Raw genomic sequence first — 23874 nt, forward strand, 5'->3', positions numbered from 1 at the left:
ATAATTTTTCACATGCCCACCTTTATTTCTGAACAAAAAAGCACATCTCACATGCACCATCTGAAGATTTTAATAAAGTATTTAATTATCCAAGCACAAAACAAGCATCTGAATAGAACATATGAAATGGTTGAAAACCGCTTCAGCCCCAGATGCAGGTAACTCACATTTCTGAGTGAAGTTTGAGCCTTTAAAAAAGTTCAATTCTAGGCCAAGATTGAACAAATGTCAGCCACTATATGGCAATTATTTGAGGCAGTTACATGACAGATAATAGGGGTTTTTAGAATGGAAGCACCATCTTACCCTAGGCAGGTTAGTGATTGTTTTCATGGAATGAGAAAGGCTCTTTACGTAGCATGGAATAGGTCACAGAAGATCCATGAGAGGCACAAGTAACATTTAAAAGTTTCCTACTGAGCATATTATAGTTAAGCCCAACTCAAAAGAAGTGTTAAAAATGGATGCAGCTTAGCACACGTTCTTTTGGACAGCCTGACTTGTGGTGCTCTCCTAATTCACGATTCATACTAAAATAATTATACTGTTAAATTATACTGTTAAAGGATGGCTAAGATCCAACTGGCAAGCAAAACATTACTCTTCAGAAACTGGATTTCTTCCTCAACCACTGAGCCATAAAGGGTACTAGTTTCTGCGGTTACTCATTTTCTACCCCTACATATACTTTTTCCCAAAAAACCTCTTCCCTCAACTTCAACTTGGCCTAAATAACAAAAACTAAGAGACCAAGAGAAGTATATTAAGATGTTCTCATAGTTGACCCCTTTACTATAAAATAAAATAGGATAAATTATTGTAATTATTCTATAGATCAAGTTAAGCTGTCTAAGACAAATGGAACGTTATACCAGCTGCTTGCTGGACTGCAGCACGTACTGAAATGATGGATACTTAACTGCTGAAAGGGAAACTTAATATTCAAACAAGAATTTAAAAGGGAAAACATTTGGAGCAGCAAAACTGGAACAAGCTGAGAAAGCACAGAGACCCACTGATAAGAATGCAGAACAGCAAGGAAGGAAGTTGCTATCTGCACAGTCATGGATTGACAATCCCAGAATCCCATCTGCAGAGTGATGACAATTTAATTTACTTTGGGAGAAAAGGGTTAATGGAATAAAGTGATAAGATTGATATAGCCAATGTCAATCTTTATTTGATGTCTCCAAGTGCAGTACATTAATTGTGTACATCAACAGAGTAGAAAAAAACAAAAATGAACTGAAAGACCGCTCAGGAAAGATCCCAGGGGTTAGGATGACACTTTCGGAAAGGGTATGTTGTCCACTTCGTGGATGCCGTCTTTGTCAATGAACCGGACGCTGAAAGAAGGCAGGTTCAGGATGAAGCGTTTCTGAAGCTGTTTAACAGACAGAGAGAGGGGAAAGATTTGTTCAAGGTTTAAGTGAAAAACAAGTCTTGTCTTTGAGAGAGACATTGTTGCATGTCCTAAAAGCATTAGTTTCTGTCCTCCAATTTCTGTCCTGCTTCCGCTTTGTTTCTGTAACATTTCCGGACACCAAAACTAAGAAGTGCCTTTCATATTCAGGAACCCTGGAGAGCTAGAACTGACTGTGTTCTCTATGGAAGTCAGTTTGGAAATTAAATAGAAATGGGAGGGTTTGAATAGTCACCTTAAAGAATTACGTGGATTTTACAAGTGGAAAAAAGCCACAAGCAGCAACATTTTAAGCTTACCAACTTGCATAAGCAAATAAATATATTTTAGTCTGCTCTTATGAGTTTTAGTATTTACCTAAAATTCCTTTTGAACAAATCTGAAGCAGGACTTGGGATCTGAATAAGGAGCTTGCACACCCAGTGACGTAATATGTTAGACTCGATAAGAGAATAAACTTGTCATGCCCAAATTTATCTTGTTGTATATCTTAAAGAATTTGTCTTAAACTAGTACCTAACAAGAGAACAACTCTGTTGAAAAATTCACTTGACTGTGTGCCAGGGCTAAGTATTTAACAGGTCCCCACTGTACACACTGCTTGGAATATAAACTTGTCAATCGTGCATGAGACACTGGCAGCATGGGCTCCCTCTCCCACAGTGCCTCTTATTTCAGCGTGAATTACCTCCCTTCTCTAACAAGATTTTTCATTCAAGTTAAAGCGGAGAAGATTACAATCATTTTCTACATTACACTTAGATACAAACAGGCAAATATTTTAGAGGGGCCTGAGCTCCTCTGCTTGTGATGTATTTACATTTGTAAACTTCCCCACCCAATAACCAACACATATGAGTTAAGGTCAAACCCTTTCTTAGGCAAATGCTGAAGTCACCTTTAGGGTAAGACACTTATGAGCTCATAATAAATGGTCAGTTTGATATACGGAGGATAACACCACTTCTTGCCTTGCTTGAGAGCAGGATGCCTTGATTACAGAAAATACAATGTGGTATTGTTTGTTCCTGGTATTAAGATGAACTGCATTGAGTAAAGAGGCCCTGCTGTCATGTTATTTTCTTTTATAGCTTATTTGTATGTTTTGAATTTTTGGGTTAGCATGCATTGATTACTAAGGGTGCACCAATATAGTGAGCACTTGTGACATTCTTGGTTTTAACTTTTTTAGTAGTAGTGATAATTGGAGATCCTGAGGTCACTGACTGAAACAAGACATGGAGGGCAAAATGTCAGCAGATCCTGCCCCATGTAGCACTGTATGGTAATAGACTAGCCTTCTTTTAAGATGATTCTTCACATGCCCCAAGTGTGTTCTTGGTTTACAAATAGTTACTTAGTAGGCCAACTTCTAGAAGAACTGGTCCTGCAGTTCTTGAGGTATATTCAAGGCAGGATCCCTAGATTTATGCACATTTCTAAAGCACATTTACAATGGCATCCAAAGTTAAGCAAATTAGTTGAACTTGGTAGTTTTTGTTGTGTCTCAGAAACCATGAGCTCAACAGCATATGACAGCAGCAAAGCTAGTGTGTACTTATCCAGCTACTGAGTTACCATGCGAGACTATCCTTTCAACTCACTAGCTGTAAGACATGTAATGGTCAGAGAACTATACAACACAACCTCTGTCAGGATAGGGTTGGGCAGCACACACCCAAGTAATTTGTAAAGTACTTTGCTAACTATTAGACACCACAATTGACAGTAAAGCTAATAATCTACTAAAAACCTTACATATCACCAAAATGCTTGTAAGGCCCTTTGCAGCAGACTTCTCCCCAGTAACACCAGTTTAACTCTTTAACCTCCAAGAGCCAATGGCACCGAGTACTGCTCTTCTAAAGATTTATGGTGTGAAAAGGATATTTTTGCTAAAGTTGCTGATCAACCACTTCAGTGCCTGAGGTCAAGTTATTATCAGAGTTAAACTTGGTTATTCAACTTATGAACTAAGGGGTGAAAGCAGTTTAAAAATGTGTAATAGAAAAATAAACTTACCACAAGCACAGGGTAAGTATCAGAAGGATAAAAACATTTTAGGCAGAAATAACATAAAAAGACAAAAGTCAAGGGCTGTCTACATCAATATTATGTTAAGTATGGAAGGACCAGAAGTAAAGAAAAGCAATTAAGCTTAAAGTTTACATTCTGGAGGACATGAACCATGCTAAGACAACGTAAGTACCCACAAATCCTTTTCCTCAGTAGCTGGATACACATCTGGCCAATGTATATTTATTACCCCTTCTGGCAAAGGCAGGAAAAAAATGTGACAGAGGAACAGGAAAAATATCAGCAAATGAAGGCAAACAAACATTCCTTTCTCAAGATCACACAGGCCCAAGTCTTTGGCGACTCACCTCCTCTAGACATTTCTTAAGGAGCTCCATTGCCTCCTCGCGTGTGATACCTGAAGGAGAAAACACCCACAGATTGCTTTAGTTAGAGGCCATCTCTCTCAAGTCAATCTTTTTATTAAATTTAAACAACTTTTCAGCTGAGCACCAAAAAAACCCCTCCTTTCCAGTTCACAGAAAATACATTCCATATGTACTGAGGATGCCCTGCACTGAAGCACTCGCGCTGCAAACAAGCCATTGAGAATCGATTTGTTATACCAATGGGAAGCATGACGGAATTTTGCCTCCCATGGCCAGGGACTGGGCTTCGGTGAAGTCCAGCCGTCTCTCTCTCCTTGAGTTTATTACAGTTTTAAATCAGCTCCATCTGTCCACAGCCGGCTGCAAGTCAGTGAAAGTGGGCGGGGATTGGTTTTAGTGCTACATTCCCTGCTGGGTATGAGCTTTAATAATGGGAAAGGCACGTGTGTGATGCTCCTGCTATTCTCACACATTAAGATAAAAAAATCAGCATTCAGTGGGGATGGCCAACTGTGACAACATATTGTACTTAATTTTTTTTCCTTTTGGAAGGGGTGGGGTAAGAGAAGAAAGGCAGCATCGCTTCCAGGAGACGCAAGTAATGAAAAAATTACAGAGATGCATGTTTAGCATGCAGCCTACTTGGTTCAAGGGCTTTTGTTCCCATCTCACACCTGCTGCTCAGGTGGAATAAACTCCAATTAGAAGAGAACTGCCAGATTATTGCTGCACTGGTTGCAGGAGGCAGATAGAAAAACTGCTAAAGGAAGGTCTCTGCTATGAGTCAGTAAATTAAACTTTGCACACAAAATATTGCTGCCAATGGGTAAGGTGCTTTTGTGGCTAAAGTACAAGGAAGTCAGAAAAAGCTTAACTCTATTCCCAGCCCTGCAGACTTCAATGTGGACAAGTCATTTCAGTTGTGTTTCAAGTTTCCTCATCTGTAAAATGGGGATAATGTCTCCTGGCAATCAGAGAGGCTAAGTTTGAATGTTTTTAAAGCACTGAGAGCTACAGATGTGCAAAGAATTATTCCTACTGTTTAGTGTTTACATCAGAAAAGGTTGCAAAGCACCCAAAACAAAGCATCCCCATACACCAGACCTGCAAAAGGATGAGATAAACATATTAGAAAAGAGTGCACTTTCATTTTTCTGTCTTTTTAATATGCTATGAATTGAGCTGATGCAAGTTATGGACAAATGGGAAACACGGCTGCACTCTGAAGAGGGACACTTCGGGAGATAATTGTATGCACATCATAGCCAGCAAACCATGTAACATACAGCAGCAGCAGAGGTATTTGAACTATGGCTTGTAGAGGCAGATTCTAGTTAAAAACCATCTTCCTGCCTCACTGTTTACTTTTGAACACCATGATTTAACTACCATTTGTTAGTCTCTTAGTATCTGAAGATAGAAATGCTAAGTAGTAAATTATCAGTGCAACACCTGGGGCAAAAAGTCAATAGTCCCCAAAATACTGCAGTCAAGCCATCAAAACATTATTTATTAGATGAAGATGGCCAGGAACTAACAGGTCAGTAATTCAGATAGGAAGTTAAAAAAAAAAATCTAACTTTAAAACAGGAACTGCAAGCACGTGAAAAAAGTCTAGTGTCACTGCAGCCTCCATTTCTGCTGAAAAGCTAATCTATAGATTTTTAGATCTTAACTCCTGAATTAATATCTAATCTCTGTGCCTACTACAGCAACAGAACCAGGCAGAGTGACTCAACATGATTCACAAATCCGAGATCCCACTTTATTAAGCCTCTGATTTACTAGTCAGTAGAAAGAGAATTGTTTCTTTGCCATAGGCTTCATACTTACTTGGCTTGTAATAGCGGTCAAGAATGCTCAGGGTTAGGAATGCACCATATCCATGTGCTGCAAAGGGAGCTTTAGCCAGGGCTGCAAGGTAATCCATATAATAAAGGGCAGGGCCTTCGTGTTCATCATAGCCAGCCAAAAGAAGATTGACATGGTAAGGGGTCTGCAAGCAGAAACGCAGAATTTTGATTAATGCAGCAATACTAACCAGCCTCCTCTCTACTGTCCCCCATAACATGTAGAGACCGGTAATCCAGCCCGTTTCAACGTGCTCCTTTGGACACAAAGTGTTTCTAGCAACTGTGTAAATCGCTTCTGAGGAACACATTTGAATTCAAAACCCCAGAGTGGCTGAAATTTTGTTGTTGGGAAGCAAACTTCTTTGCCCACTGCATTCCTTTCAAAGGTGTAAGACTCTTACTTTTTCCCTTCAATCTATTCCTTGGGACCCTTTCACTGTTAGTGTTTCAATCTTATGGGGACAAATCATAATTAAAATACTTTCACACCACCCGCCTTCATCTCAACAAAATGCTTGGATTTTTGACTATCAGCGTGCAAGCACAATGTGGACTTTTTTGGCCGGTACAAAGTTTGTTAATTTAATATGCTGTTTGTTTAGTTACACTGAGTTAACCACGCAGCATTTTAAGCCAGTATGAAAACAGAATACAGTGTCAACAGTTTTATATATAATGTTACATTGTAACATTAATTGCCAATTAGACTTTTATTCCATTACCAAGTTTAACTTAAAAATCACTAAGCTAACCTGAATAAATTTGCTTCCATCTAAGATTGCAGACTCTGGCCCACTTTCTTGTTATCGTAAGATCAAGATAATCTAAGCCCCCCCCCCCCCCCCATCACAAACATTTAAGAAATAAATATTTTCAGTTTTTTTGTCCTTTAGGTTTCAGAAATGGTTTGACAGATGCAGAGAATTAAGTGTTAGTCTGCTCCAGTTTAATTCTTTCCTCCCTATTCTTGTTTAAGACTTTAAACACAATCCATTAAATAAAGATGTTTTCATGTTTATTCTTTAGCCAAGACAGACCACCCATTTCCACTAATACAACCGTGCCTTTTACTAAGTTATAAATACAGATCTAGTAATTCTGCAAAGCCCCAGGAGTTTGCATAATGTTTTATATGGGTTATCATTTTCTTTAAAAACCCGTGTATTCTTATTGCATTTTCCACAGTGGGGAAATGGTTGTGTAAGCACATAGCTATAGATATTCCAAACACATGTGAACACATTATATATGATTTCATACTGCGCGCACACACACACGATTACCAATTTGCAAAGCACAGGCTCATAGAAGGAGTACATGGAATCACCATTTGCCTGCTCAACACTTTTACACTTTTAGTAGTTCCATACTGATTTTTAATACTTAGCATTAATAAGAAACTGTCATTGCAAACAGTGTGTTCATTAGATTTTCAGAAAATTTGGAACAAACCAGCCAGCCAGCCAGAGTAGGGAAGAATGACACCTACTACTAGCGCCAGAACTGAGAGCAAACTCATTTTGAAAGTCTGGGATATGTGCAGTTGGTAGGAGCTTGTTTCTTATATAATTGAGAATGTAAACTAGAAAGGGATTAAATCCTTAGGAGCAAAACTGATTACTTCCAACACATCCTTCCCAGGGTGCTATCTGTAGTTATCCCATCACACTGATTCCTTCAATGAGAAGTTATTAAAAATCTTTTAACAAAATAATATATTAGTATTACATGGTTGGGATAACATTAAGTTGAGACCACAAAACCGTGACAGTAAAGGACCTCATTGGATGCAAGTATTACAAAAAACCTTGAGTTGAAATAGTTTTTCAAATGAAATTATAGTGCTATAGTTTGAATGCCCTCCTCACAAAAGGAACGGAACAAGGTGCTGATCTTTCCCACTTCATGTACCAACATATCCTCATAAAACAGTTTAGCAATTTAATTCACTGAATGTTTTTGGACATTCTATTTCACTCCATTGCTTTTAATATATACATTTTAAGGGTTCATCAAACTAACCAAGACAAGCTCATCTCAAGCTTAACAGGGCCAGCTGCATCCAAATACTGCAACACACCATATCTTTACAAGGCTTTTTGGTTTCCCCTTTCATTAGGAAAAGTAAGGACAGACAACAAACGACAGCCTCATTTACCTCAAAAATATAAACTTTTAAAAAAAGTGTTACTGAAAGATATTTCATGAAAGATTGTTTTAGTCATTCCAGAATCAAGTTGCTACACAAATGTATTAGTTTAATTAGCCTGTGTATTATCATTTATTTATGCTTAAACATCGCACATGCACACCAAAGTTGTCATTTAAAAGCCATGACACGCAGCACAGAAGACAACTCACAAATTATTGTGCTACTTCGAATTACCAACTTTTGCATGTGTGAGAAGCTTAAGCATAAATAAGTGGTGTCACAGACTAATTAAATCAATACAGCTGGGTAACAACTTGCAGTTTCTGAAATTCTTCTGCAGAAGCTCCATGAAACATCTTTTGTTTGTGCTTTTTTAAAAATTTCAAATGTAAATAAATTATCTTATGCTAGTTTACTACTAGAGGAAGTTGGGGCTCAAACATTAGATAATTATTTTCACATTTTATTTACTATTTCTACATCCTTTCTAACTGATTAACACCCTTTGGGATGCATATAGTTCCTGACCTGTTTCAAAGAAATGCAATATTAAAAGGGTATTTTCATACATTTTGGGGAGTAAAATTCACGTCTTCCATGGAAGAGCTCTCTTTTAAAGCTACATCTTTTCTTGATACCTAAAGTCATCTTCGCTTCCCGCTGCAGTGTCCACGACACTCACCTACTGCTAGAATTTTAAAGTATGCCAAGATTTGTTTCAAATCTAGCAGTTCAGGACTTGAATCCAAGGTCCCAGCAAGGCTACATTTTGGAATGTGGCACTCTAATAGGGAATTGTTTTGGGTTTTGTCACAACACTTTACTGGTTTTAAAACAAATATATATTTTCATATGTGAAAGTTAAAATGGTTTAAGTTGATTAACCTTAAAATATTTTAATTGCAATGGTAGTTGGAGCAAAAGGCAAAACACTAACCCAAGGGCTGTGCCCTTAATGCCAGGTGCTACAATTTTTCCTGTTGTGAAGGCTTAAGGAACCAACTTCTAAAAACGCTGGACCACAAGGAAATACCAAACTCCCCATCTGTTGAATTATGTGCTTCTGACCCATCAACCCCACAATACTAAAATCAAATTTGTCCTACTCTTTTTTCAGTTATGCTGCAAATATCATGCAAAATATGAGCTTTCCAGTATCCAACAAGCTGACACTCCCATTTACCAGAAGCACTAGCCAAACAAATAAAATCAAATAGTATTTACCCCCAAAAGGGAGGAGGATCCAGAGACTCCCGAAGTTCACTAGGAACTTTGCACTTTCTATGGAAAAATTAAGACCACAGATACTATAGCAATGGGCAGCATTACAAAACCCCAAGAAAACCTTCATATGAGCATTAATGTTAAGCTTTTTAAAGTGCATGGTTCTAATCTTTCAGAGCATGGGCAGGCATGGTGGAAGCTTCCCCTACAACAGATCATCGCTGCACCTTAACATGGACCAGCAACAACCTTGCTAGTCTAGTACCGGGGTCCTCTTGCACCCTCAATTCTTCTATGCCTGGTCTTCCAATGCTGAGGTTTTCAGCAGAAAAGCACCAAGTCAGACATTTGTTAAATACTCTCCATATTGAACTTTAGTTTAGTAGCAGGATGATTATCAATTTCAAACTAGGCATGGAATTTTGTTGCTAATTAACATGAGCAAGAGCTTTGAACTTTTTAGATTACAACTGTGATTACAAAGGTTTAACATGAGAGATGTTGGGCTAACACTTTGGGACTGAGTCAAAACAATGCATTTTTTTATCTCTCAAAAAATGCAAGCTTTCCCTTCAGTTAAAGGAAATATTTTCCATCCCCATCTAGCTTTGCACTCTATGCCGTTGGATTTAAAATAACTGCAGTGATTAAGAAGAGCGTGAAATTCTTCAGAATTTACAGCTGAAGAGAACAGTTGTGAGAAATACATTGAAACAACAAGATCAGTGACGGGAGGCTGGGCGGCGACAAGCAGCGGTGTGACATCTGGCGGAAGCCAAAGTCACAGCAAGGGGGAGAGAGAGGTGGGCGTGAGGAAGCATCCTGCCAAGCGTGGACAGCAAGAGAGGAATTGACAGTCTTCCTTTGGACTCAGTCCAGACCCTGCCACCTATAATTAAACATAACATCACAATAAGAAGCTGCACTTTAGAATTTGGGTTTTTTTAATTTAAACAATGTGCTGCAACTTAGTAAATGTACCAATCTTGGCACTAGCATTCCCAGCAGGTAAGTCATCTGGGAGGTTGGAGAAGGCAGTAGGTTGACAAAGGAAACAGCAATATTTTCTGCACCATTAAAAAAATGGTACCAGAGATGTATTTATGTATATTTGTGCTGCAGCAGCCAAACAGGAACAGACAAAAGGTCTTTTCAGACACACACAAAAAATACACCGATTATGGCAAAGTGGGTACTCACCTGCGAGGGTGTATACCCAGTATGAGGAGCGCTGCACATCAGAAGTGATCAATCAGAATTAAACACTTCCCTAACCAGTACAGCATCAACAATTCAACCTGGGAGACATTTACAATAAAGCCCTTTGTCTCCTCCCTGGGAGTATAACGGGGCCTTCAAGTGAGTGAACATTGCCAGAGTAGTGGGAAGAGCCCTTCCCGTAAATAAGAATCAGGTTCTATGATCCCAATGGAAAGTCTGACTTCTACTCTGAGCTTAGGCAGAGTTCCACCAGAAATAAACCATGGACTCCCTCCCATAAGCTAAGGGTATGTCCACACTGGGGTGAGGTGAGGTGGGGGAAGCTATACGGTTCAACTCGAGTTGCTAACCTGACTTGCCATGTCTTCACTGCTATATTAACCTGAGTTAAGAACACACTTTCCTTTTTTTGCAGTGTAGATATATTTGGCTTAATTTTCACATTCCATACAGAAAACTAAGGCCTTGTCTAGACACAGTTTTACACCATTTAGTTAAACTGGTGTAAACCCAGGTGGAGGTTCTTATTTTGGTTTAAAAATGGCTTACTTTAGTTCAGCTGTTTCTAACAGAATTAAACTAAACCAAGAGAAGCCTGGTTTAAAAACAAAATAAGAACATCTACAGAGCATTAACCCAACTGAAACTGATTTTTTTTTTTAAATCACACCTGAAACTAAAACAGCACAAATGCACATGTAGACAAGCCCCAAGTCTAATTGCCAATCAATTAAGTGTCAGAGTGTAAGGTTTAAAGAGTTGGAAAAGTACCAGTTATAGCTACTGCTGTGCATCTTCAGGATTGCAGTGCAACACCACAAAACTTGACTTAAATTAACATTAGCTGTTGTCCATCTGCAAAGAGGTGGACCATTTCCTTGTTGCTACACATGATTTTATACTCCAGCAGCAGCTCCAAGTTTGCGTGCTTTCTTGTTAAAGGTGCAGCCATATTGTAATTAGAGGGGTTTCAAAATTTAATGACTTAAAATGTAACATGGCACAGATGCCTTATTATACCAGCTAGTTAACACAGTATTTGTTTTCTCCATTCATTTCACTTGCTAATCCAAAACGCTGTCTCTACCCAGCAAATAAAGCTCACAGATAAAATCACTGACTGTCCAATGGCAAAATGTAACCCCTGTGTTTGCTAATCAGTAGTGGTTTTAAGGGGAATTCAGGCAATATTCAATATTTTGGAGCAGACTCCACATGCTGAAGCAGAATTACATGCTGCAAGGTAAATGTAGCAAGTTATGAATGCTAAAGACTCAGCGAGTGCTAGAAATATGAATAACTATGATTGCAGAGCATTACATTAATGCTGGATCATCCACAGAGATAGACAATGAATTCAAGCTAGCTGAAGTGGTGAGGGACACAGATGGTGGTTAATAGTGTAGAACATGCCTCACTTTGGGTTGGGCTGTAACACTCAAATACCCTGCAGAATATTGTTTCAATATAACACACAAAGATCAAAATATCTATTTCAGTTGGTGAAATTTACTGAAGTAGACCCAGCGCAAAACACCAAGGCCCCTGTGTTGCCTTCACTGTGTAACATGGACAGCCACAAAACCAGGAAACAGCTACGAAGTGAAAAGATTATATGAGATGTCCCCTCTCTCCTCCGCATCTGGCACTTCTGTAAACACACTGTCAGCAAAAAAGGGGAGGGGCCAGAAAGGAGGACAACCACCCAACCAGCAAGCTCCACCCCCTCCACACACTAAAGGACCCAAAACCGAAGATTCGTTAATGCAGCTCCTCTGTGATCTGCAACCCCCACTGAACAGGTCAGAGCACAAAGGCTGCCAATACCAACTGCCATGGGGGAGTGGGTTGTGAACAACAACAACAACTGAATGGAGCACACAAGAAGACTTTCTATGGCCAGGGCACCTTGGGACTGAGGCATTCCACAAGTGAACGACCTCCTGGAAATTTTCTTGTCTTTCCTCTGCTTGCAATACAACACCTATGGGTCCCTCAAAGTAGGGAGTGGGAGAATACAGCCCAACCACATATCCAGTCCCAGGAGACTATTCTGTGAGTTTTACCCCCCACCTCCATCACTTTCCACATGAAGGAGTGTCAATTACTAATTATAACAGGAAATTGGGAGTTGGATCCCTGTGTTGCATTTCTGACTGACACGACTCCGTGACCTTGGGCAAGTTGCTTCACTGCTCTCTGCCTCAGTTTGCCCATTTTTGTAAAATGGAGATATTATTTATTCACCTTCCTAAAGTGATCTGAAATCCCTGGGAGGATGCAAAGTATTGTCATAAAGTTAGACCAAGACTTCAATAACAAAGCAGCACCAAGTGTTTCTTATACAGCAGACGCACAATGCTCAAGCTCAGATATAGTAAACTCTTCTAGATTTTGTAACCCACTAAAGTGATTTAAAGGCTACTGCATATTAATGACTAAATGCTCAAAAGTCCTGTTCATACTCAACTTTCTTCCTGTTCAGACTTGTACCTTGTAACACTGGTTAGCCAGAATAAACCCAATAATTGAAGTATCTCAGATACATGTGAATGGGGCCCAAGCACCTTTTGGCACAGAGCCAGTTTGCAACCTATTTGGAAAGACAGTGTTGAGAAGTGTTCGGGATTTAACTCACCAATGCCAAATCATAGGTATTAAGACAGTTTCCATTATCAGATTCTCAATAACTAAAACAAATGGTGTTTATTCTGACGATACACTGATTAGAAAAATTATCTACTGGTTTTAGAGCTAAAGTTATAGATTTAAGACAGCTGTGAGGGGTTAGTGTGAAACTCCTTAACGAGTAGATATTCAGAAAAATTAGGGATGGAGTAGACCTACAGGGTCTTTTTCAAAGCCAAAATCTTTCATATAATATCACTATACTTCCAATGGGACTATTTAGCACAGAAACAGGGATTTCTGATCTCAGCAGGCACCTAACTGGGTAGCACATACTCTCTAGGAGTGAGAAAGCAACACCTTCTCACATACAATCCTCCTGAGAGAGGGGATTTACACCTGGAAACTCATAACTGTATCAGCACTGTGATGGGCAAAACAGCAAGTTAAAAAAAATTCTAGTTAATTTAAACCAGCATAGCTCAGAGTACAACCTCCAACAGCAATACTGAAACAGGAGAGAGATTCTATAGCCCGGCTCTTCCTAAAGGCCGGCCCAACATAAAAGATAGGACTTTTGAGGGTACAAGTGAAGGAAAAGGTGGAAGGGATCATGGATGAACTACACCCAAAAGTTGGAGTAAGGTAATACCAAAATACAAATTAGGGGATGTTTTCTAACTTGCCTGCTCCCCTGCCCCTAAAATTAGGGGAATAAACATAGATTAGTAAGGTCATCATCCTTTATAAAACTCTAGTTTCAGGTGTTCAGCCCACTAAGGTAACATTTCCCATTGCCAGACCTACATAATCTGTGCAGATACATGATCCCGAGTTTAAAGTGTCCACTTATGTCAGCACAGAGCAGAAGCCACATGCAACTCAGGTTCAGTCATAAGTGACTTTCCAAAATACAATATTAAGGAATAAACTGGGGTTGGGCAAGGTAAATTGGTTTACACATTCCATTCTTGGCTACCTGATAAAACCTTTTCATATTGGCCTGGCCAAGTATTAGCTATTAGCCAAGGGTCTAGGCTCAACTCAACTTGCAGGGAACTTTCCACACCTTGCTATGCATCAAGATGAAAATATATATTTAAACCTGTAGGTAAACAACCTAGTCCCTTCCTCTTCCCTTCCCCACAAAGTATAATTTAGCTTGGCATATATAGCCATAAAACATAATATAACCAACAGTATTAGATTAATAGACTTCCAGAGTCCTATGTGAATGATTTCTTTGTACAAAGCACTACTGGCTATATTTTTATTGATTCTAATTGGGTCAGAACAGGTACAGAAATATAACAAACATCTTATAAGTGATTGAGCAAAGAATATAACTTTCTGATGCCAATGTTTGTAGCTTTGTGTTGAAAGCTCCGCACTTTCATACAAGCACTAAGTGCTAAGTTTCAAAAGATGATAGTGTTCTCCCTACAGTACAGAGATCCCTGTAGTGTGACAGTGGTGTCAAAGTGCGCCATTTGCTCGGGGGCACTGCCATCTGCAGCAGCACAACATTTTGTCTCCGGTAAATAAACACATCTGCCTCTGCCAGTGTCCTCCCCACTGTGCTGCCCATCTGGAGCAGGTGAGCTGGAAGGCAAGCCCAGGCACAGGGAGGAGGGGGGATGCAGAGAGGATCAGGCCTCAAGGGACATGGCACATAAAGGAAGAAGACAGTGCCGCATCATGTCACATCCTGCTAACCGCATTTGCCAAAAAGCATGTTAAATTATTACCCTCGTTAGTGATATTTTTATCATATGTAACAAATGGCTCTCTGTGCTTAAGTAGGCAGGACGTTCAAAGTCAATTTCACCTATGCCATCTGCTATGAGGGTCCTGTGACCTTGAGACAAGTAATCAGCCTCTTACGCAACTGACAGACAAGGCTGTATATGCACAAGGGAAGGAGGAGAATCACAATACTGCTTCTAATGTCATTCATGGAAACTCAGAACAGCTCCATGGAAACTCAGAACAGCTCCATGCAAACATACTAGCCTTTCAAAATGTGAACATTTGAATGAAAGTTAAAATAAGTATAATTTTTATAGAACTCACATCTACAGTCCAATTTGTATCCATTTAATTTCCAGGAGGTATATTACACACATTTCTAAACAGAATGAGCTGTGGTTTAAACAGAGGACTGGGAGTCAGGACTCCTGTATTTTATTCCCAACTCTGTATGAACTTGCGCTAGTCAAAACCGTGCTGAGCTTCAGGTCTCCCCTTCTTCCACCCCTCTTTTGTCTTGTTCATTTAGACTGAAAGCTCTTCGGGGAAGGCTCTATGTACACACGGGGCCTAACAACAGGGCTTTGATCTGGGTTGGAGCCAATAGGTACTACCCTAATACAAATAATGAACACTGATTGCAAGCTTGAAAAAGGTTCCCTGGGAAATTTCTATAAAATGTCCTAGCAATAAACAAATCTCATCCCCTGTTCCTCCCCATACAAACGTATTTGTTCAACTTAATTCACAGCATCAATTCTCTTGTTTTCCTCTCTTCTTTTGTGTGGAGAATATACATGTGCCAGGCAGAGGACTGTTGAAATCCTTAAACTTGTATATTTAGATATCACTTTGCCCTTCTGTAACAACTTCCAGCGAATAATTTTATAGCACTTTATAAGCAGTGAATTAAGCCTCCTCTCCTTGTGAGGTACCCAAGGATTACATATTTCTACTCAAGACCCATTTTATAACTGGGGAAAAGTGAGGCACAGAAGTGGATATTTGACCTTAAACATGTCACATGGCAAGCCAACAGCAAGTGTAGAACCCAGAAGTCCTGACTTCCTCACTATAACTGCCAAGCATCAAAGGGCACTTCTATAAGGCATCTGAATGATGAATGAGAAGACAGCTTGTATTAGCAATGCTCTGAAATATTACCTTACGTCAGTCAGTCATTACACTCTGCTAACGCGAAAAAACAGCTTCAACTTGGTTTTGATATTTACTGAAAGCTTCATGTCTCTATTTACAAAAGGGGCTTGTTTTGCTAAGTACATCGAATAGCTTTGCTCTATTAAATCATTCTGGGAGAAGATTAAACGGATTCAATGCATTTGCATGAGAAGTGATTGTCTTATCTCGATTTTAAAGGGGCTTAATTCACTTAGCTGTCTGGTATTTATGACAAAATGTTTGTTTACTGGGCCCAAAGCTGGAATCTTAACACTGTAGTTGTATTAGTTGCCAATAAGTGAGGTGATAGGCACTTTAACAAGAAAAAAAAAAGGCAAACCATAGCTTACAATCTCCATAAAACAGACCACTTTGATGAGGAAAAACCCATAGTTAAAGAAAGAAGAGACCTCTCAGTTACAGAGTTCATACATCTGCAAGTGAAAGTTATTCCCCAGTAATTCATAGTGGGTAGTTAGCGGACATTTGGTCGTCACCAAGACCCTGGATTCTGGACCATATCCCAACTCCTATGCCACGCTTTGAAAACAATCAATCAGATCATGATAAAAACAAAATCTGAAGCTTTTCACAGGCTGAAAACTTCCCCTCTTATATTGCTTCTATCCATTTTCCATTTGGAAATACATTGATATAGATAATCAAAATGAATAGTAGCAGGGCTAACAGAGTAGCCATTTGGGGAAAGATATTAAATGATATCTAACGTTTTTAGTGTCCTTAACATGAAAACACAAACAAGCCTATTATAAAAATAGGTAAAAGTCCTTTCACAGATAACACTTTACAGAAAATAGAACAGTTGTCAATGTCATCTCCTTAAAACTGAACACAATGTTATTGTAGCTATTATATAACTAGTAATTCAGGAGAACGTTAATTTGCCAAATGTCTCCAGGGTCTCCAAACCAATAGGGGGTTTTTAAAAAGAGAACATGAAGCAACTAACACAAGCAGACAAAGATGGACAACAGGAGGCACTACTGTTGTACAGTACTTCTTTATTCATACCACTGAAATTATTTAGGGCATAATATAGCACGGTAGTATAATGAAGATACAGGAACCACCAGGGTGGATCTTAACACATATATCTCATAATAGCAATAGTTTTTAAGGTACTTTGTGAGGTTTATATTTTTCAGATAAGGCATTTCAGAAATTTGGGTTTAAGGAAAAAACAGGTTTGACTATACGCAAGTTACATCCAGCAACTGTGAAGTAAAAATCTACTGACGGTAAATGAGAAATTGCTAAAATGATCTGCACCAAGCGCAAGAAGAGAGCACAAGAATTACAAAGTGAAAGTGAACTATATAAAACTGATAAAAAAGGGAAATGTCTTCTCCACCCCTTTTGTAGCAACAAAACCTGATTGCTCTCAAGGGTCTCAGTTCCTCACTACTCACTGTGGGGAGTCTGTGGCTTCACTAACTCAGGCCATACTCAAATCATTTGCTTGTTTCAGAAGGAGAGACACAAACTTGGCCAGTCACATGTTATTTTCATTTTTATTTTGTGTTTTCTGCCCTCGAGCATTCAGTCATGTGTAAGCACATGTTTAAATTGTGAGCCTGAGGGAAAAAAACTAAACAAAAATATTGCTGAGAAAAAAAGCGGTTGCAGTAGAAAGGGATGTAGGGAGGGAAAAGGGCAAACATTGTTAGATTTTTGCGAGAAGGCCATAGTAACTCCAGTCATTGCTAGTATACCTCAGTTATTACTTACCCGACTGCGTAGGTAGTCAGCCAAGTTTCTGCGTGTAAAGTTTGCTGCTGCAGTAGGAGACAACTCATACCCTTATATAAGAAACAAATGCATTTATGAGGAAACTGGAGTGCAAATGCATCACTTACTGATTTACTTTCACTATATGTTTCATAATAAAACAGAAAGGCAACATCATTGAGGGCAATTCCAAGTTCTTATTCTAGCTCTGACAACCTATTTATGATGTTCTCTTTACCTCTGTCTACATTTTCCCTATGTTAACTGGGAATAATTATACTGACCTATATCAATAGGGTGCTAAGGATTCAAATTACTCATATCTGTACAGGGATTCAGAAAACAAAGCCCTAGAAAAGTGCAGAATATTACACATCTGTATTCTGAATATTTTTTCACACAAACTGTATCCCAAAAATGGCCTGGAGTTAAAAAGGAGAGACACGAAGAGGAATAGAGAAGATGTTTTTCACCCAGGATTTGAAAACAGATGGAAAGTTCCTGTATTTCTTCTAAATCACAGCGTATGCCTACACACCAATTAACTATTCACAGCTGACCCAGGTCAGCTGACTTGGACTGTGGGGCTATAAAATTGCTATGTAGACGTTTGGGTTCGAGCTGAAGCCCAAGCTCTCCCCTTTCTAACAGCTACGCTATCCTCCCTGTTTTGTACAGACCAAAGTGTACAAATTCTGGTGTGTAATTATATTGGGGCATATTATTGATAGGGAAGGGAAATTTAAAAAAAAATTGATTTAAGAAATGAATTATTGAAATCGAAACGGAGACATTTTATATATATATATTTCAGCAGGAATTAACTTTTTATGAATATATAAACCTGGGTGGATTCAATGCCAAGTATTCAAGCCCCTACCTACCTATCCTGCCCTCATCATCATATTTACCTGAGAAACCCACAAACTAGACAGACTTTAAGAAAATGAAGTGTAGCCCCCCTCAAACACCAGCCAGAAATAATCTAATAGTTATCTTTAAAGGGACAACAACTTTATTAAGACTCACCCCTTATATTTGAATATTTTTGAATTACTTGTTAGAAGCAACTCCTAAAATTACTAAAACTAAAAAAATTAGTATATTTCACAGTACTTTTTATACAAGTTTTACTGTTTCCCTTGTAGAGAATCTGTTTATTAGTGTTTCCTGTTTGTGCCAGTTCTTCACACAGCAACAGGAAAGATCTTTTTAAAAAAGGTTTGCAATAAACTGTAAACCCACAAAAACTGGCATGGTCACTAAGGGACAGTGTAATACTCATATATATTTTATTAAAACCACCCCCCCCACACACACACAAGATTTCCAGCTGTCCTTTAAACTCTCAGTATCAACGATACTGAGCCTCTAACAACATGCAGACATATTAGCTCTCATTCATATAATTATAAAACATGACCTCTTGTTCTTACTACACTTTAAAACAAACCCAGTAAGGAACTGTTTTGAGTTCTGGTTTTGTACTTACCATTTCTCATTTTATAGAGCTGAACATTTTTCTGGATGTACTCTGCAAACTGCACAGTGTCTCCAGCTTCCCCCACACACAACAGCAAGATCTTCTCACTCATTTTAAACATCTTATCATGGTCTAGGCAACGAGACAAGAACAAACACTGCAGTCATCAGCAAGAATATGCTATTTTGCCAATACCATAGCAGTTTCACAATTTATTTAATAAATACCAATTTAAAGGATTTTAATCACTCAATTATGCTAATCAAAGCATCCCAACTAAATTAGAATATTCAGCTTCTCTTGGTCTCTCAACTTAATCTGGTGCATAGTGTTCCTATATGCTGTTAAAACCTGTCACACTTCAGAGAGGTGACTGCATTTCAGTGGTTAATGTAGCGCCCTACATCTACTTTGAATCAGTGTATGATCCCAGTTGTGCAATGGGATCCATGCTGACAGCCCCTGCACCTACAGGGAGCACTCATGGAGACAATGGAGCTCAACACCAGGGTCCACATGTGCAGATCCAAGAGCAGAACCTGGAACAAAATTTTGAAGTGCTTTGATATACTTCAGGAGGAAGATGCCACAGAAATGCAAGGTGTTACTCATGTACCAATGTTGGTTAAAACTGCACAAATACAGAACAATACATTTAAAAAAATTAAGTATTAGCTCTTTCATTCTATTATTTACTAACCAATAAAATATTCAAGAATTTTGCTTGATAAGCTATTAGGTTTTACTTTATATAAATACATGAAGTGTTAGGGCAAGTGTAATTCTGGTTAGAGTTGAAACATGTGAACACATTAAGCAAAGAGAAATTATGAAAAATGTAGGATCAAAGTATATGTCAAAAGACTTCCTTTTCCTAGGACATCCAGATCCACTAACAGCTGTTTCAGAAGGGAGTAATTTGGATAGACAACGTTTGACAAGCAAAACCACTTATTTTAAAATACAGGGGTAGTCAGTGTCATGACTGAACTCTATTAGAACACTGGTAATAAGAAAAAATAATAAATATTGATTACAAATTGCAAAAATAGCCCATTGAAAAGCAACAAAAACATTAAACTGTAAACCAGAATTCTTCCCTGGAAATCAAAACTTTAAAACTGTAATTTTCTGAGGTATTTTTCAAATCTCAGCTATGACAACAAAACTATAGGAACACAATTTTGTACTACTCCTAATACTGTAATCTTATCTGACCACCAGTCTGCTTTAACTAGATAAGATAGATAAATATTCAAGCAGATGTTAGTGCCTAAGGAAAACTGCTTCTCCATATTCAGGCTTCGTCTACAGAACAACAGTCAGAAATCTCCATATCTGAATCTCACTTTCACTTTCAATTTACTAAATACTGCTGAATAATCTTCCCTGGAAGACATGCTTGAAAGCTTCTGAAATGTCACAATCCTTTAATAGGATTTGGAGAGTATTATGCAGTTGTTAAATACTTTAAAAGTCGCTTCCGAGTGTTCAGGGATTGCTATTCAGATTGATCATTCTCTGTAATTTGTTTACAATTTGAAGGAAAAAAACTACCAAATACCAATATTTTATATGAATATTGTTATTACACAAAGTAAAACTATTTCCCCATGTTTATTTCCCCCTCCCCTACAGTTCCTCACACCTTCTTGTCAACTTCTGGAAATGGGCCATTTTGATTACCACTACAAAAAGTTTTTTTTCCCTCTCCTGCTGGTAATAGCTCATCTTAATTGATCACTCTTGTTAGAGTGTGTATGGAAACACCCATTGTTTCATGTTCTCTGAGTGTGTATGTATTTGTGTGTGTGTATATATCTTCCTACTGTATTTTCCACTGCATGCATCCGATGAAGTGGGTTCTAGCCCACAAAAGCTTATGCTCAAATAAATGTGTTAGTCTCTAAGGTGCCACAACTACTCCTGTTCTTTTTGCGGATACAGCCTAACAAGGCTGCTACCTATATCTTACTGTTTTTCAAATTAGGATTAATAAATCCCACATCACTATGTTTGCCTGAATAGACTAAATAAATTCCAACAGGAATTAAACATGGCTAGTTTACAAAACAAACTTTTAAAAAACGTTGTCTGTATTTGGTAATATTTAGAGTAAAAACTGCAATTTATTACAGCGATTTCTCCCTAACTTGGTGTCCTGTTTATGAAACAAGAACACCGCCTCTGTTCATTTTTGTAGACATGAAGTAAGATGTAATGGTCAGATTCATCTAGCAGCATAGCTAACTTTTGCAATTTTATTGAAATGCTCCCAATATTTGGGGGGAAGGTGTGGTGTTTAGTTTGCTTTATTTTTAAAGTCCCTAGATTCATGTGATTATGTGAGAATATAAATTTTTAAAGAAAGGAAGTTTAACCCTCCTCGTGGAAGAAAAACACTTGAAAGTAGAACTGCATTAACATGAAGGCTCAACTGTGAACATGAAGGCTGAAACCCAAAGTCAAATTAAAAACTTTTTTTTAATCTCATGGTTTTGGGGGCCTTTTTCTCCAGGCTTGTGGCTGACAACACAGATTTAGTACAACTTTTTAAGAGGAAAAAATTATATGTGGAACATGAACAGCGGGCTGCACTTGGTTTACTTTGCTAATGTAGAACTGTCCCACAAACATGTGCGTAGCTTTGTGCATGCGAGTAGTTCCACTGACTACATGTAAGTGCTTGCAGAATCAGGCCTTGAAATCCAGTGTGCAGTGGGGAAATTTTAAAAAGTCCCCACCACCAGCTGTAACACTAGTTCAACTGAACCACAGTTAAAGTTGGTAGAAACCCTAATGTATATAAGACTTATGTCTGGACCCATGTTTTCTACCCCCTTCAATTAGGCTTACTTTTTAATAGGGTTAACTAAAACAATAGTAAAAACAGGTCCACCCATGGAAACCTTGGGTCCCACTGGGTCAAATGAAACTGTGTAATTGCTGGAGGAAATATTTTATAAATTTTTCAAGTGTAGACATAGTCAATTTCCGTTGGATAAAGGCTCAGAAAGAAAGTAAAACCTAGGAACATGTAGTATCTGTACTATTCTCCAACACTTGAGTGGATAAAAAGGTACACATGTTCGGGTAACTGTTATTGTTCAGATGGCTCAGCATTCTAGCAACAGTTTTTAATAACGAAAAAAGTTAGAAGTGAAAAGACCAAAATAATGGGTGCTTTATAGAACCTGAAGATCAGCAAAAGCTCCCTGTAATATCTTTTCATCTTCAGTTGTTACATGTGCACAATCTGAGATACAAAGTTAACTCTTTTGGTCTCACTCAGCTCTCTCACATGAGCAGTTATGGAGATTTTTCTATTTGAAGTAACTTAGAAATGGGCTGACAACTTAGCTCTTGGAAGATATAAGAGCCAACAGCTAACACTTTACAGATGCTCATTTTGCTGAACAGCTCTCAAGTATCTTTTCACTTCTATGCTGCCCCTCATGGAAGGGAGGAGAGCCAAAGAGAAGTCAGAAAAACCACTAGACCATTAGCCATGAAATCTCTCCTTAAAACTCACCTTTGCTGTGATGCCTACGCAATGCTCAACAATGGCTAAACAGTGGGTATACTGTGACTATTGCTTATTATACCAACCATGATAATTTCATCGATACCTTGACCTCCCTGCTGCTTCTTTTTCTCCACCAGTTGCCTACACATCTTGTATTTAAATACTCTATGCTGCTGGGATAGAGTTTTCTTTTATAAACGTGTGCAGTGCCAAGCACAAGGGAACCCTAACCTGGGTCTCTAAGCTCTACTGCAAGAGACTGAGGTGACAAATTCATGAATTCACTGTAGAACCAATACAGAATAAATAAAAATATCTAAAGTCACAGTAGAGAAAACAGGAGATAAATTGCTTTTTGAAAACTTTTCCCCTCTGCCAAGTTTGCTACACTGTGAAAATACCTTTCCAGTGGGCAGTTAGCAGCTACACCATACACTTTTTGGGGCAGGGGCCATGCAGCATAATGGAACCCTGATTCTCATCAGGGCCCCTGGGTGGTTTCACAAGAGGCCACCACACATCTTGATGAACAGCTTGTTTTTTTAAATAAGAAAAGCAAGTTCCTTCGGGTCCTTAAAGGTAACCTGGCTCCCGGTGCAAAGGGGCATGAACAGTAAATGGTGACACAGCAGCAGGTAGTCAAGGGGGCAGGGATCGCCCAGAGGGCTGCAGACACGTACCAGACCCCTGGGCTCTGCAGCAGGGGGGAGGGGAAGAGATCTTTGTCTCCCCCCGCCCAGCAGCTGCCCCCTCATCCCAGCCCCCTCCCTCAGCTACTGCCCCGCGACTCTCGTGCCCCCCCCCCGCGCGAGGGGCAGCCCGGCCCCGCCTCTCACCGTGCTTCATCTGGACGATGCTGGAGGCCGCCACCGTGTCGGAAGCCACCAGGATGTAGTCGGGGCCCTGGATGCCGATCAGGTACTCCATGGCCGGGGCGTTACGGGGCAGGGGCGGGTGCGCGCGCGCTTCTTCCTCAGGCCCGGGCCGGCGGCAGCTTCCCTCCCCTCCGCCGCGCGACGTGACACAGCGAGGCCGCACGGCCGGCGCAGGGGGATGACGCACTCGCCCGCTCTCGCGAGAGTCCCGCTCACATGCCCACCACGTGACCACAGACGCTCCAGCCAGCGACCTCTGACCCCCGCCCCTTACCCCGGGTCTGGGGATTCTGCCCTTCTTCCGCCCCTCCCCCTCCCCCCGCCGCCCTTTTCTTTTTTCCTGCCGTGTCCTCGGTGCTTCCGTGCTGCTGCGCCCGCCCCTCCCCCCCCCGGGAGACAGAGGCCTG

The 23874-nt window shown here is 39.5% G+C and overlaps 1 protein-coding gene across 1 annotated transcript; it reads right to left on the minus strand.

Moving 5' to 3' along the window:
- Positions 1-1158: 1158 nt before the first annotated feature.
- PSMB2 (proteasome 20S subunit beta 2) lies at positions 1159-23651 on the minus strand. The gene is made up of 6 exons (XM_044998058.1): positions 23429-23651; positions 19076-19198; positions 17584-17654; positions 5662-5824; positions 3808-3857; positions 1159-1384 (listed from the first exon to the last, which is right to left on the minus strand). The coding sequence occupies exons 1-6, from the start codon at positions 23517-23519 to the stop codon at positions 1277-1279; spliced, it is 606 nt and encodes a 201-aa protein (XP_044853993.1). The 5' UTR covers positions 23520-23651; the 3' UTR covers positions 1159-1276.
- Between the last annotated feature and the right edge of the window lie 223 nt (positions 23652-23874).

This window comes from Mauremys mutica, chromosome 23 (genome assembly GCF_020497125.1).
Source record: "Mauremys mutica isolate MM-2020 ecotype Southern chromosome 23, ASM2049712v1, whole genome shotgun sequence".
Taxonomy (NCBI): Eukaryota; Metazoa; Chordata; order Testudines; family Geoemydidae; genus Mauremys; species Mauremys mutica.

What these genes read in the sequence shown, in the direction of transcription:
- PSMB2 (XM_044998058.1), bottom strand. Translation starts at nt 23,519, where the DNA reads ATGGAGTACCTGATCGGCATCCAGGGCCCCGACTACATCCTGGTGGCT. An exon ending in CATCGTCCAGATGAAGCACG is followed by an intron (nt 19,199 to 23,428) that starts GTGAGAGGCGGG and finishes CTCGTTGCCTAG; the next exon opens with ACCATGATAAGATGTTTAAA. An exon ending in TGACCGCTATTACAAGCCAA is followed by an intron (nt 3,858 to 5,661) that starts GTAAGTATGAAG and finishes TTTCTCCTTCAG; the next exon opens with GTATCACACGCGAGGAGGCA.